Below are 16826 nucleotides of genomic sequence, written 5' to 3' on the forward strand. Positions count from 1 at the left end.
TGACCCACAGAGAGGTTACTCACTCCACTAGCCCAAGGATGCTGAATCTAATGATACAAGAGTCTTACCAACAAGGGAAAGGAGCCTCCAGAGAAGTAGACACTGAGCCAGAAAGCAGGAATCTTTACCTGTGTCCTTCCTTTTGGGCTAGGAAGTTTATTTCAGCCAACAACTGACTTTTTCCATAGCCTTTTCCACCTTCATACAAAACTGCTTGTCCCTTCTTCTGGTGCAAACATTTCTGCTGTGCCATTTGGAAGGCTTCTAGTTCTTTCTCCCGGTCTGTAGAGAGACAGGGAGCACCTAATACTCCTGTGTTTTTAGTAGACACTCTATTTTGCAAAGGTAACTCTCAGAATGGTTTTTTCCCCTAGAATCCTGGGCAGAAACCCATTCTTTGATGAGGCTTCACATCTCTTTGCATAAAATCAGTTCTGGACTATACAGAAATGTGTGCTGGGCTTAGGAGTTTGCTCTGGAGCCTAAGTAATAACATTAAGAATAATTAGGGACCACATAGACATGGGAGCTACTATATCTTCTAAGCTTTTTGTAACATAACATTTTAGTTATATTACATATATATACATTACAACAATTTAGTCTTCAAAGTTGGTCACTGCTATGTAAAGATAATAGACTAATAGATACAAATGAAGATAAATATAAAGATAGGGAATATATAGTGTGTGTGGTAACAGTCTTGGTGCCCTCTTTATGGTCTCATGATGAGGAATTTTCCTCTAGAGATGATCCACAACAAGCTGAGCAGACCTCAACAGCTAAACTCTGACTTACAAAGATTCTTACTAAATGTTGGTACTTCTCAGGCAAAGTGAGAAGACCCTATCTGAAGTGTAAACATTCAATATGGAAAAGAAATGGCAAGGCCTCAGGGGCGCCTGGGTGGCTCAGTTGGTTAAGTGACTGCCTTCGGCTCAGGTCATGATCCCGGAGTCCTGGGATTGAGGCCCGCATCGGGCTTCCGGCTCATCAGGGAGCCTGCTTCTCCCTCTGACCCTCTCCCTTCTCATGCTGTTTCTCTCTCCCTCTCAAATAAATAAAAACAAAACAAAACAAAAAAAAAGAAATGGCAAGGCCTCTTCAAAATTAACATAAATTCAGTAAGAAGGTTGCTCTCTATTCTTCTAATATAATGCTTAGAAGCACTTAGTCTTGCATTTTTTAAAAACCACATATAACCATCTACAGCTGGAAAAAATATGATTTAAGGTAGAAAAGAAAACTCACCTAACAAAGGGTGATTTTTATTTCTCTCTCTGGCCAAATGTCTCTTCCCAAACATTCTGGGAAAAAGGACAAAGGGAAATGTGTCTATTAACAGATTGGGATAGATAGAATGTATATCTCTAAATAGCTAGAAGACAAATTGTCTCATCAGCAAGTACTTTCAGATAATTGAAAAGGTCCAGAGTTCTATGTAAAAGAGTTGTAAAAAATTAAAAATCTTTGGGAGGAGGAAGGGGAGAAATATTGATTGTTCTAGGCTCAGAGAAGTAAGTAAATTGTGAGGTACACAAAGAAAAAAAGAACACCCAGATTCGTGACCTATTGCATTCTCTTCCTGTTGGATAGCAAGAAGTTCACTGAGGAACTAGCTAAGAGCTAAACAGAAAAGCTAAAGATCTCAGACACTAAACCCTCCTCTTAGGTCTCTTATTCCAGCAGGCCAGGACTAGAAGCATCTTTCTTTCTAGTTTCATACACTCAAACACTGATGATTCCTATACCCTGATTCTGTAAAAGAGATGGGGATAAACTATTAATGACACTCACATACATCTCCTATGGCCAAGGTATTCATACATCTTCCCTGGGTTGGAAATATTTTTCATCATCTTCTCTGGGAGTTTCTTGAAGTTGTAAGCAGGTAGCATGGATCTTAGATATGTTACCTCATCACAGGACACCAAACCTGGATAAGCAGTTATCATTTGGGCCACCAGGCTCACCTTTGGGCCAATAACTGTGTCAGAGAGACAGTAAAGAAAAGGATGGAGAATTTCTGAACCACCTGCTCCACTTTTACCCCCTAAGTCACAGAGCTAATAGTCCAATGTCCTATTCTACCTGTATATTCGTGTCTCGCTACTGCCCCAATCACGCCACAGAATACTGGTCCGTTGGTGATACTGATGGAAACAAGCCTGGGGATCAGAAAAGCAACAGTGGGTAAATACAGTCAGAAGCCTCCAAGTCAGGCACTAGAGCTGTGACTCCTCAGATCCAGATGTCTAGTTTTAGAGCTCAGAATAGAAAAGGCCAGAGACTGCTGTCTGTCTACATCACACGATGTGTATAAAGTCACAAAGGAACAAAATAGTCCCCGTACTCATGGAGTTTTAGTTGGGGAGGTATTATCAGTAGAGAGACTAAATAAAAACACCTTATATCTGTTAGTTTATATATGTTTTCTGAAGTACTTTCAAATTGATTACTCCATCTGATCCTTTGAGGGATAATTAACAACAAATATGTGAGGTATGTAGGGCAAATATTTTAACCCCATTTGACAAAATAAAAAACAAAAACCCATAACTGAAGGAGCTAATTAACTTTCCCAGAGTTACACAGCAGAAATCAACAGAAGAGTCAGAATGAGAATCCAGGTCTCCTGATCCCTAGCCCAGTGTTATTTCCACTATACCATGCTGCCTGAGATAAAACCCCAAAATGAAAAGTAGACCAACAGTTATCAATACAGGGTTAATGGAACAATTAATGCTAGAAATGTGTGCTGGGCTTGGGGGTTTGCTCTGGAGCCTAGGTAAGTCAGAGTAAAGGAATTAGAGGGTCAGGCTGTTGACAGAAGCCTTCCTGAAACGAATTAGCCTTTGGAATACATTTTAAAAATGAGTAATATTTTTTCATTCATTCATTCATGTATAGGTTCATTCATCTAACAAGCACTGAGAAATACGTACAGTACCAAGTACTGGGCTAGGTGTTTAAAATATCTTGCTCTGGAGAAGTTCAGTTTTGGGCAGCAGGAAGGTGGTAGAAATTGAGGGAGGTGAAGAGACATATTTATAAGTTAGCAAGACAAATACTACATATTAGAGATCAGTATAGCAAATTAACAGAGCAAACAGAATGGATATATTAACGCATACGAGAGACTTAGAAAAAGCACTCAGAAAGGAGAGGGTGTATGATTGGACTTTGTAAGTTGAAGTCCTGTGAAAGCAGGGCAACAGCAACCCTTTCAGTGGGAAAAGGCAGAGACTCTGAAAAGCCTGCTGTGTTTGTGCGAAACTAAGCAGTTCAAGATGGCTACAGCACAGACAGTGTGTCCAGTAGGGACAAGTGAAGGGAGATGTGGTCCTACCTAGGCCAGGGATGGGAAAGCACTAGAAATATGAATTATTTAAAAAGGGGCATATACTGTTCCAGGTGAAGCAAAGGGTCAAAGGTAGCAAGTTCATACATAACAGGGAATAATCAGACTTCTTGATGTGAAAATTTACTTGATGTGAAAATTTCATGTGACGGATAAGATATGTGGATGGAGAAAGAGGGTACAACGAGTCATAAATTAGTTTCAAGTTAAATCTACAAATAAACCATTTTCAGTTGTTTACAGAGAGCACCAAAAGTGGCAACAATGCTAACACTATTGTATCTTTGCCATCAAAATTCTCCTGCCTTCTTCTAAGGCCAGGATTGCGGACTTTTACTTGGGCCCATTGCTCAGGGTGACTAAGAGACACCCAAGACCTAAACCACGCAGTTGGTTCTGCTGCCACACCAAGAATAAGACTAATTATCTTCGGATGTTTCACCATGCTTCCTTTGTCTAAAATGCCATCTCTCACTTTCCCCAATTGTTGAACTCCAGCGGTGGTCCCTTCCTATCCTGGTAATTGCCCTACAACTTCTCTTCCCACACCTCCCCTCCCTGTAGACAGGCAGCCTTTGTTCTACATTCCCACGACATACAGATATATTATATTATATTAATTTACACATTTGCTTGTTCCTTTGCGGTGTTCTTAAATCTTGTTATGAGTATTCAGTTCCTCCCTCTTTCACCCCATTAGATGGAAACTTATCTTCATTTTCCCTGGGTATCTATTACATAATTCTGTGCCTAATGATTCCTTAATAGAGTTTATTTTCTGACTTCCCTTAGCATGTTCTCTCCCCTTTAGGCAGATTCTGGACACTCTCAACCCCAGCTACTTGTTACTGCCTCCTACCCAGCCTGAAGAGCCCCCGGGGCCTGAGAAGCTCCTCTCTGCCCCACTTTCCTCCTCACTTGGTCTCAGCAAGATTCTCCCAGCAGAAGCTGAAGATGCTGAAGGAGCTCTCCAGGGCATGTGCACACTCATCTGGCTTCTTATCCCCGGGAAGGCCAAAAACACAGAGGAACATGCAGCCCTGGGACAGATGACAAAGAAGGAAAAGAGAAGTTTACCTGGGGAAAGAATACGCTTGCCTCAACTGGACCAACTCCCCTGAATGAAGCCAGAACTTTTACCCACTGGTTTTCTGTTAGGAATGTTGAGTTCTACAAGATTCATGAAATGGACACTCTGGGCCACATCAACATGGAGATTAAAAAAAAAAAAGAAGAAATAAAATCTTGATTTAACTAACTCTTCAAAGAACTGAAATTTAAAACACAAGAAAAACTGATGTTAAGAACTTTTCAAAAATTCCATTTCTAGTATATGCCTTGAGCTATCTACTCACATTTTTATTCACCTACAATGTCATGTATTATGATACTGCTCTTTTTCAAGCTCCTCAATTATCAGAATTATCTGATTACACTCACTTTACTAATAGAACCAGAAAAATATGCTTTTGCTCTGACAAAGATTTTTCAACAAGAATTGAATGAAAAAGGACATGGAGATAATCTTCAGTTACCCTGAAAATGAAATTAACTAGAACATCCCATTCCTTAACAATTATTAGTTGAACCTTTGATGTCCTATAGCTTGTCACAAAATAAACAGCAGGGAATTTGACTAACACAGGTGTTATGTGGGGAACAAGACTATTATTCCTCACTCATCTTTAATGCTGATGGGTCAAGTTTCCTTGTACTTACTTTCTCAAACATAAAGATCCGGCTTAGCTGGCCACCCCCTTTCTCTATGACTGTAGAGATGTACAGGGCAGCCTCCTGGATAAGATGACACAAATGCAACATCCATGCTGTCTTGTGGAACTCTAGGCTGACCAAAACCATAGTCACAGTACGGAATTCAGATATATACTCCATAGGCTGCCCTTCATCAATCTACAAAGACACAGTGAGTTATCTTGCCTGTCTCTTCAACTCTCAGTATCATGTTTAAGCATTTGAATTCTATATTCCATGGTGAGTATGAGAAAATAACTTACAGATGTCAGACAAAAAACTTAAAATTCAGGTTTGAGAAGTATAGAAGATATACAAACCAGTACACTTGGAATTAAAACTATTTGACTTTAAACCTAATTCACTGATGAGATTTGCCACACTTTTATGTTTTCTCTTTGAGTTAATTTGGTATGTCCATTCTACTAGTCATTATATCATTACTAAGGGATTCATACAGATTCATATATACACAATCAACACATATTTACCAAGCATATACTCTCTACCCTGTTTACAATGTACTAGCTTCTTGAGGGACAAACTGAAAAACAAATATGTCTTCCACTTGCTAGAACTGAGAAATCTGAAGTTAAGACATGTCATCACAGGAACTGGTAAAGATGGGGAAACCTGTCAGCATTACAACGGAGAGCAGGAGATGAACTGGATCAGTATGAAAAGGTCATCACATATAAATGTACACCTGTCAACATAAACACACACACACAGTCTACACGATGACTCAAGAACTAGGAAATAACCTTCTTCAAGAGGTTTTTCATAATATGCTTCCGCAGGGTTTGTTCAAGTGCAGAGTCTGGATCCAACTCCAGGGCGGTTCTTAGAGTATCTGAGAAAAGGAAAAAAACAAAATGTCTCCAGCCATGTGGAAAATTTATCTTTGAAATTTTGGGCTTGGGGAGAAAGGACCAAGTAACTTACCAGCACTTGTCCGGTAATGTGGCAGGTAATCAAGGCACTTGTCAAAATGCTCATCAAAATCAAATGGGTCAGTGATCCGCATATCTCTTAACTACAGAAAGGAAACTGCTCAACTGGGCGCCCACCCACCGACTGGATTACTGTTGGTCCCTTAACAGAGGGGCTGAGGATGCCATTTCCCTTGTTGATCAGTGTATCTTTCCAGTCTTATTTTTCTGCCTCATCTAACTTCCTGGGAGGATATCCCCCACCTCCCTCCAAAATAGAGTTCTAATGGTTGTTGGTTTGGTCAAGCCGTATGTGACCAGCACCAGAGGACTGCCCTGTGTAGTAGAAAGGCCTTTTCAGGATGTGCAATGGATGGGACCAGCCTCCTACCTTCACAGCTTCATCCTCCCTCATGATTTCCACTTCAAACATATACTGCTCACAGAGCTTCCAGCAGTTCCAGGACAAGACAATCTCATTTGCCTGAGCCAAACGCTGAGCTACCTGGACATCATCCACATCCTGTCCAATCACCAAGAGGTACTGTCGCTGCTCATCTCCAACAATAACTTGGGAAATCCAACCTGCAGATAGACCTATCCAGAAAAAAGGAGACCAGCGGTGAATAGCCAAACTCAATTAGAAAACTATGCACATTGCTCTATGTATCATGCCAGTCTTGTTATTGCAAAAATATTAGGTAAGCGTACCTTCAAAAATATTACTTTGCCTCAGATTTCCTTCTGTCTTAAGCATATCCAGAGACATTCAAACAAGCCTGGGTTGTATGGAGGAAGAGGCAAGAGATCCTAGGCCTCCAAGATTCCTCTCTTTAAATTGTTCTTCTAGGGGCACCTGGGTGGCTCAGTTGGTTAAGCGACTGCCTTCAGCTCAGGTCATGATCCTGGAGTCCCGGGACCGAGTCCCACATCGGGCTCCCCGCTCGGCGGGGGGGTCTGCTTCTCCCTGTGACCCTCTTCCCTCTCGTGCTGTCTCTCATTCTCTCTCTCTCAAATAAATAAATAAAATCTTAAAAAAAAATCCTCATTTAAAAAAAAAAATTGTTCTTCTAATAAACAGCTAGGTCGTGATGGCAGAGACCGAATGGTTATGCTCAGAAACTGTTGCTACAGTGACTATACCACCTCCTCAACATATAATCAAGGCTAAGTGATTTTACCAGATAAAATACCAATCAGTATTTTACCAGACTTGGGCTTTGCCATACACTTTTATTCTATCTCCTGTTTTTCTTACCCTGAGGCATTTCTCACTGCTAATATGGCTAAAAAACCGGTTTGCTTGCCAGAGGAAAAAGAACTATATCCAAGTTAAGCCTGCCTTTAGCTAAGTTACCCAATCTAAGCTAAAAACAAAGGGAAATTGGTTTTAAAAGAATCGCAGAGATATATGCTTTTGGCCAAGATGGATTAACAGGTGGTGAATTTACCATAATTCCTAAAACAATGAAGAAACTAGAAAAAACACACAAAGTAACAGTTTTCAAGATACCGGACATCAGGTAATAAAGGACAATGATACCTGAGAGATAGGAAACAAACAAGGTGAACCCTCTGATACCCTAGTTTACTGCATGGAAGAGTTTCCAGGACTTCTCAGGGAGGGGAAGCCCAGATATAGCCCAGAGGACTCCTCAAGTTGAGGAAGCAGAGCTAAGATCTGAGGAGGCCAAGGTGGCTAGAGTTCACAGGGCACTGTGAGTACTGGAGAGAATTGTACAGAGAGAGAATTCCAGAGATTTGTACCAGGTCCCCTACAAGTCTTTAGCTGAGTACTGAGTACTAACAAGTACATCAATGTGAGGAAACTACCTGAAACCAGGGAAAGAGCCACCTGAAGAGTTTAGAAGGAACAACCCCCAGTATCACGCAGGGCTGGCAATAGTTCCTGTTTCCACCAGCCAGAGTGTCAAACTTAGTAAGTCACAGGACATTAGGTACAGTACTCAGAAGGGGTTTGCCTCAGGAATGGGGGAAAACCAGCCCTGGACTAAACACTGCTCTAGTCCCACCCAACAAAGTTTAAAAGCAAAACCTGAAAAAAAATCAAGCTAACCACATTCCAGAAGTATGCTCAAGAATATTTATAGAAGTATAAAAAAAACCCAGCATCAAACAAGGTTAAATTCACAATGTCTGGAACCCACCCAAAATAACCAGGAATGCAAAGAAAAAGGAAAATATGATCCACAATGAGGAGAAAAATCAATCAATCAAGCCCAACCCAGAATAACACAGATGACAGAATTAGTAAATAAGAAAACATTATAAGTTATAACTATATTCAGGAACCTAGAAAAATGACTGAATAAGTAGAGACACTGCAAAAGAAAAGGTCTGTACAGTTGAAAACACAGCAATAGAAACTATCCAAAATGAAAACAGGAAGAAAAAAAGAAACAATGAACACAATATCAATGACTTGTAGGACAATTTCAAGCAGCCTAATATGTGTGTAATTGGACAGAGGAGGAGGAAAAGAGAAAAAATTATTTGGAAAAATAACAGCAGAACATTTTCTAAATTTGATAAAGCCCCAAACCCTATAGATCCAGAACCTCAATGAGCTGCAAGTACAAGAAAAGTGAAAAAAAACTATATTGAGGGACATCATAATCAGATTACCCAAAACCAGTGATAAAGAAAAAAACCGTAAGTGCAGCCAGGGTGGGGGGGGGGGCAGCAGAAGGAAGACATTATATACAAAGATAAAGATGAAAGCAGATTTTTTTTTAAAGATTTATTTATTTATTTGAGAGAGTGAGAGAGAGTACATGAGAGGGGGGAGGGTCAGGGGGAGAAGCAGGCCCCCCGCTGAGCAGGGAGCCCGATGTGGGACTCGATCCCGGGACTCCAGGATCATGACCTGAGCCGAAGGTAGTCACTTAACCAACTGAGCCACCCAGGCGCCCCTGAAAGCAGATTTCTTGTTGGAAATGCTGCAAGCTAGAAGTCCTGGAAACTCTTCCATGCAGTAAGCTAGGGTATCAGAGGGTTCACCTTGTTTGTTTCCTATCTCTCAGGTATCACTGTCCTTTATTACCTGATGTCCAGTATCTTGAAAATTGTTACTTTGTGTGTTTTTTCTAGTTTCTTCATTGTTCTGGGAATTATGGTAAATTATGGTAAATTCACCACCTGTTAATCCATCTACTGTACCTAATGTCCTGTGACTTTAGTTGCTTAGAAAACAACTTTAACGTAAGAGAGAAAATCCCCCGTCAACCTAGAATTCCATACCCAGTGAAAATATCTTTCAAAAATCAGAGGTGAAATAAAGATTTTTTCAGACATACAAGAACTGAACTAACACATATCTAGCAAACCCACACTATGAGAAATGTTAAAAGAAGTTCTTCAAACAGACAGTAATAAGTGTTAACAAGGACATGGACAAATTGGAACTCTCACACATTGCTGGGGAGAATGTAAAATGGTATAACCACTTTGGGAAAAAGACAAGCGATTCCATAAAATGTTAGACATATATCTACCATATGATCTAGACTTTTCACTTCTAGGTATTTACCCAAGAGAAATAAACATGTCTCTTTGAAGAATTATACATAGATGTTCACAGTAGCTTTATTTGTAATAGCCAAAAATCGACAACCCAACTGTCCATCAAAAAGTGAATGGATACACGTTCTGCATGGAGCACTGGGTGTTATGCACAAACAATGAATCATGGAACACTACATCACAAACTAATGATGTAATGTATGGTGATTAACATAACAATAAAAACATTTAAAGAACTTCCTAAAAAAAAAAGTGAATGGATAAACAAATTGTGCTACATCCATATAAAAGAATACTACTTAGCAATAAAAAGGAGTGAACTATTGATACATGCTACAACATTCTTTAAAAATGCAAAATAATCTCTAATAACAGAAAGGAGATCAGAGATTTCTTGAGGATAGGGAGGGGAATGGTAGGAGGGGGGTTATAAAAGGGTACAAGGAAACTTTAGTGAGTGATGGGTATGTACATTATCTTAATTGTGGTGATGGTTTCAAAAGTATACAAATATGTACAGTATCAATTACGAATTATCCATCAATAAAACAAAAAGCAAAACAAGAAAAAAATGCTAGGACAGAAGAGATGCCATGTAATTCAGAATATAATTCTTCAGGCTGCTCCTCAAAATATAAATGAATAGGTAGAGTCAACTTTTGCTCTTCATTCAGAAACCTCCTGATGTTTCTGGACTTCTGTGAAGGAGTTTTGTATATAGAGCTTCCCCTCTAATCCTGACTCTGTCATTGATGCAATTTTTGCCTCTGTGTGCTTTTAAATCTTTATTGTATTGTATTACATTTTTGATTATGTAATACAATAACATAGTTCAAAAATCAGGCTATATAAAGAATATACATAAAAATTCTTGATTCTGATTTCCGGGGAAGATGGTACAGTAAGAGGATCCTAAAATCCCCTTGTCCCAGACACAACTAGATAACACTTGGATCAGAGCAAACAACCCAAAAAAAGACCCAAAGATTGGCCAAACTCCAAGCCTAAATGTAGAGAAGAGGCCACATCGAAGAGGGCAGGAATGGTGAGGACTCAGTGGGAATCTAAACCCCGTGGGTGTGACTGCTGGAGGGTGGGAGCCATGGACAAGAAGGGCAAGAAGCACACTGGGGAGCCTACAAGGAGAAGAGAAATCCCTATAGCATTTGGCTTTGAAAATCACAGGGGCTGAATTTCATTAGTGCTTATTACCAGTGGGACTTAAAGCCTGGAACTCTAAAAAACAGTGGGCTTGGCTCTGAGAGAGTTTAGCCAGTGACAGGAAGCTGAGCCCCTGCCCTTAAAAAGACAGCACAGAAAATAGCGTGCAGAGATACAGCTTGGAAGCCAAAGTTTGAAAGGCATCTGTGGCTTATAGGAAGGAGAGCCAGTTACTAATCTCAGAGTTCACTGAGGGACTTCTCCAGGAACAAAGGAGCTGACAGGTGCCATTTTCCTTCCTTGCCCCTCATCATAAACATACAGCTGCTACCTGTGGGAACGAGTGCAGTGCCGGCACTTGCTCCCTAACTTGCTTATACTGTGCCCTGCCCCCTCCAGCCAGAACTGCCTCAGTCCTGGTGCTGTGGATCCCCTCCCCCATAAGGCCCAAGCAATCCTTGCCAACACTGTATCTCCTGACCTCCCATAGAGGATGCACACACTTTGTTAAAATTACACACCCCTGCCCTTGCATGCTGTCCAGAGTGCCCAGCTCCTTCGGCCTCTGCAGCAGCTACACATGCCCTGTGGAGGAGGACCAGTGCCACTAGGTTAAAAGTACACATCCTGCCCACTACTTTCAAGAGCAAGAAATGTAGCTGACTTTCCTAAACACACAGGAACAGACAGAGAGAGTTAGGCAGAATGAGGGGACAGAAGAATGTATCACAAATAAAAAAACAGGACAAAACCACAGCAAGAGACCTAAGTAAAATGGAGATAAGTAACATGGCTGATAGCAAATTTAAGAGGACAGAAGAGATGCCATATAATTCAGAATATAATTCTTCAGGCTGCTCCTCAAAATATAAATGAATAGGTAGAGTCAACTTTTGCCCTTCATTCAGGGCAATTTTAAAGCAAGCAAATTAAAGACAGCAAATTTAAAGTAATGATCATAAAGATATTTACTCAAGAAAAGAGTGGAGGACATCAGTGAGACCTTTAAGAGAGAGATAGAAAACATAAAAAAGAACCAGAGATGAAAAACACAATAAATGAAATTAAAAATAAACTTGATAGAATCAACAGCAGGGGGAAGAAGGAGTGGAACAAATTAATGAACTATAAGACAGAGTAATGGAAAGTAATCAAGCTAAACAAATAAGAGAAGAAAGAATTATGCAAACTGAGAATAGACTTAAGGGAACTCAGTGATGCCTTCAGGTGTAATAACATTCACATTATAGGGGTTCCAGAAGGAGAGAGAGAAAAGGGAGGAAAATTTATTTGAAGAAACAACAGCTGAAAACTTCCCTAATCTGGGAAACACATATCCAGATCCAGGAGGCAAAGAGATCCTCCAACAAAATTAACCAAAGGAGGTCTACACTAAGACACATAGTAATCAAAATGGCAAAAAAGAGTGATAAAATTTTTTTTAAAGATTTATTTATTTGAGAGAGATTTTGGGGGGGAGGGGCAGAGGGAGAGAGAAACTTAAGCAGACTTTGCATGCAGCACAGAGCCCTACATGGGGCTCAATCTCATGACCCTGAGATCATGAACTGAGCCAAAACCAAGAGTTGGACGCCCAACCAACTACGCCACCCAGGCACCCCCAAGAAAAAAATGTTTAAAGCAGCAAGAGAAAAGACAATTACATATAAGAGAAACCCCATACGGCTATCAGCGGTTTTTAGCAGAAACTTTGCAAGCCAGAAGAGAATGGTATGATATATTCAAAGTGCTGAAAGGGAAAAATCTACAGCCAAGAATACCCTTCCAGCAAGGCTATCATTCAGAATAGGAGAGATAAGAAGTTTCTCAAACAAAAACTAAAGGAGTTCATGACCAATTAAGTGAGCCTTACAAGAAATACTAAGTGGACTCTTTGCGTGGAAAGGAAAGACCATAAGTGAGTGTATGATAAGGAGGAAACACAAAAGCAGTAAAAGTAAGTATTTCTGTAAAAAAGTCAAAGGATTCACACACAGAAAAAGGATGAAAATATGACACCATATACCTAAAACGTGGAAGGAAGAGGAGTAAAGAATGGGTTCAAACTTAAGTGACCATCAACTTAATATAGACTGCTATATGCAGAAGATGTTATGTACAAACCTAATGGTAACCATAAATCAAAAACCACTAATAGATATGCAAAGAATAAAGAGAAAGGAATCCAAGTATATCACCAAGGAAAACCAGCAAACCATGAAAGAGAGAAAGACAAGAAAGGGTCAGAGAAAAACTACAAAAACAAATAACAAAATGACAATAAAAACACATCTATCAATAATTACTTAGAATGCAAATGAAATAAATGCTCCAATTAAAAGGCATAGGGTAACGGAGTGGATAAAAAAACAAGACCAATCTATATGCTGCCTACAAAAGATTCATTTTAGACCAAAGATTATCTGCAGATTGAAAGTGAGAGGACGGAGAAATATTTATCATGTAAATGGATGACAAAAGAAAGCTGGAGTAGCAATATTTATATCAGACAAAATAGACTTTAAAACAAAGACTATAACAAGAGACAAAAGGATACTATATAATAAGAAAGGAACAATCCAACAAGATACAACAATTTAAGTATTTATGCATGGGAGGACCCAAATCATAAAACAATTAGTAAGAAACAGAAAGGAACTAATTGATAATAATACAATAGTAGGGGACTTCACACCCCACTTACATCAACGGATAGGTCATCTAAATAGAAAATCAACAAGGAAACAATGGTTTTGAATGACACACAGGACTAGATGGACTTAACAGATATATTCAGAACATTCCATCCTAAAACAGCAAAATACACATTCTCTTCAAGTGCACATGGAATATTCTTCATAACGGATCACATATTAGGCCACAAAACAGGCCTCAACAAATTCAAGAACACTGAAATCATACCATGTACCTTTTTTAACGACAACACTATGTAACTACAAATTAACCACAAGAAAAAATCCGGAAAGACCACAAAAACATGGAGGTTAAACAATATGCTACTAAACAATGAATAGGTCAACCAAGAAATCAGAGAAGAAATCAAAAAGTACACAGAAACAAATGAATATGAAAACACAACAGTCCAAAATCTTTGGGATGCAGCAAAAGCAGTTCTAAGAGGGAAGTTTATGGCAATACAGACTTACCTCAAGAAGCAAGAAAAATCTCAAATAAACAACCTAAACTTACACCTAAGGGAGCCAGAAAAAGAACAAACAAAAACCAAAACCAGCAGAAGGAAGGAAATAATGAAGATTAGAGCAGAAATAAATGATATAGAAACTAAAAAGCAAGTAGAACAGATCAATAAAACCAGGAGATGGTTCTTTGAAAAGATCAACAAAATTGATAAATCTCTAGCTAGACTCATTAAAAAAAGAAAGAGCACTCAAATAAATGAAATCACAAATGAATGAAAGAGGAGAAATAAAAACTAACACCACAGAAATACAACAATTATAAGAGAATATAACGAAAACTAAATGCCAACAAATTGGAAAGTCTAGAATAAATGGATAAATTCCTAGAAACATACAACCTACCAAAGCTGAAGCAGGAAGAAATAGAAGATTTGAATAGACCAATTACCAGTAAGGAGATTGAATCAGTAATCAAAAATTCCCAACCAAAAAACAAGTCCAGGACCAGACGGCTTCACAGGCAAATTCTACCAAACATTTAAAGAAGAGTTAATACCTATTCTCCTCATATTATTTATTCCAAAACATAGAAGAAAAACTTCCAAATTCATTCTATGAGGTCAGCATTACCCTGATACCAAAACCAGATAAAGACACCACAAAAAAAGAGAACTACAGGCCAATATCTCTGAAGAACATAGATGCAAAAATCCTCAACGAAATACTGGCAAACTGAATCCAACAATACATTAAAAAAATCATTCACCACGATCAAGGGGGATTTATTCCCAAGATGCAAGCGTGGTCCGATATTCACAAATCAACATGTTACATCACATCAATAAGAGAAAGGATAAAAACCATATGATCATTTCAACAGACGAAGAAAAAGCATCTGACAGAGTACAATATCCCTTCATGATAAAAGCTTTCAACAAGGTAGGCTTAGAGGGAACATACCTCAACATAATGAAGGCCATATATAAAAACCCCACAGTTAACATCATCCTTAATGGAGAAAAACAGAGGTTTTTCCTTAAGGTCAAGAATAAAACAGGGATGTTCACTCTAAACACTTGCATTCAATGTAGTACTGGGAGTCTAGCCATAGCAATCAGACAACAAAAAAGAATAAAATGCATCCAAACTGGTAAGGAAGAAGTAAATAGAAGAAGTAAAACTCTATTTGCAGATGACATACTATATGTAGAAAACCCAAACACTCCACCAAAAAACTGCAAGAACTGACAAATGAATTCAGTAAATTTGCAGGACACAAAATCAATGTGCAGAAATCTGTTGTATTTCTATACACCAATAATGAAGAGAAATTAGGAAAACAGTCCCATTTACAATTGCACCAAAAATAATAAGACAGCTAGGAATAAACTTAATGAAAGAGGTGAAAGACTTGTACTCTGAAAACTATAAAACACTCATGAAAGAAATTGAAGATGACATAAAGAAATGGAAAGGCATTCCATGCTCATGGATTGGAGGAACAAATATTGTTAAAAAGTCTATACTACCCATTCACTTATCGATGGCCCCTTGGGCTGCTTCCATAATTTGGCTACTGTAAATAATGCTATAAACATAGGGGTGCATGATCCCTCTGAGCTAATGTTTTTGTATTTTTTTGTGTAAATACCCAGTAGTGTGATTACTGGATTATAGGGTAGTTCTCTTTTAAACTTTTTGGGGAAACTCAACACTGTTTTCCACAATGGCTGAACTAGTTTGCATTCATTCCCACCAACGGTGCAAGAGGGTTCCTCTTTCTCTACATCCTCCCCAACACTTGTTTTCTTGTGTTTTTGATTTTAGCCATTCTGACAGGTGTGAGGTGATATCTAATTGTAGTTTTAATTTGCATTTCCTTGAAGATGAGTGATGTAGAGCATCTTATGAAAAGATGGATAAAGAAGATGTGTGTGTGTGTGTGTCACAATGGAATATTATTCAGTCATAAAAAATGAAATCTTGACATTTGCAATAATATGGATGGAGCTAAGAGTACGATGTTATGGGAAATAAGTCAGAGAAAGACAAATACCATATGATTTCACTCATATGTGGAATTTAAGAAACAAATGAGCAAAGGGGAAAAAAAGAAAGAATGAGGCAAACCAAGAAACAGACTCTTAACTATAGAGAACAAACTGATGGTTACCAGAGGGGAGGGGGTGGGGGGATGGGTTAAATAGGTGATGGGGATTTAAGGAGGGCACTTGTGGTAAGCACCGGGTGATGTATGAGATTGTTGAATCACTGTATTGTACACCTGAAACTAATATAACACTGTTTTTCCTCCAATAGGTAACTTTTATTCATTTCTTATATCTTTCCAGTGTTTCTACAAATATGAACAAACAAGAAAAATTCTTTTTTGTCTTTATATAAAAGGTAGCATACCACAGTGCTTTGCATCTTACTTTTTCTCAACTATATTTTGAAAATATTGCTATATCAGAATATCTTTTTTTAAAGTTGCATAAAATCTCATTGAGTAGACATATTGTTTATTTAACCAGTCTCCTATAGATCGTTTTATTACAAACCATATTGCAATCAATAATCTCGTACCTATAATATTTCATACACACTCAGGTATACCTATAGGATAAATATTTGGGAGTGGGATTGCTAGATTGAAGAATAAATGCATTTGGAATCTCAATAGAGATTACCAAAATTATTCTTCATAGAAGTTGTACCGCTGTTGACTCCCATCAGCGGTGTATATGAGTGTTTATTCCTCACTGCCTCATCAACAGTGTGGTCAGTATATGAATTTTTGGTATCTATAGGTGAGAAATAATCTCAATGTACTTTCAATTGGCATTTTTCTTATTATGAAATTAAACATCTTTTCACATGTTAAAAGAGATGTATTTGTCTATGTACTATTTATTC

General features: G+C 38.6%; 1 protein-coding gene across 4 annotated transcripts in view; it reads right to left on the reverse strand.

The window, feature by feature from the left end:
* LOC114204463 (adenylate cyclase type 10-like) overlaps positions 1–16826 on the reverse strand; it is a 54501-nt gene that overhangs the window by 32038 nt on the left and 5637 nt on the right. For all 4 annotated transcript variants that reach the window (XM_088024004.1, XM_088024005.1, XM_088024003.1 and 1 more), the window contains exons 5-13: positions 6437–6642; positions 6059–6149; positions 5878–5966; positions 5081–5272; positions 4280–4401; positions 2092–2168; positions 1798–1987; positions 1252–1307; positions 129–282 (exon numbers count right to left, since the gene is read on the reverse strand). In XM_088024004.1, coding sequence (XP_087880130.1) covers positions 129–282; positions 1252–1307; positions 1798–1987; positions 2092–2168; positions 4280–4401; positions 5081–5272; positions 5878–5966; positions 6059–6149; positions 6437–6642 — 1177 coding nt within the window. The remainder of the gene's footprint in view (positions 1–128; positions 283–1251; positions 1308–1797; positions 1988–2091; positions 2169–4279; positions 4402–5080; positions 5273–5877; positions 5967–6058; positions 6150–6436; positions 6643–16826) is intronic.

Source organism: Eumetopias jubatus, unplaced genomic scaffold, assembly GCF_037043125.1.
Source record: "Eumetopias jubatus isolate StellerSeaLion01/CBP00866 unplaced genomic scaffold, mEumJub1_p1.0 scaffold_6, whole genome shotgun sequence".
NCBI classification, from domain to species: Eukaryota; Metazoa; Chordata; class Mammalia; order Carnivora; family Otariidae; genus Eumetopias; species Eumetopias jubatus.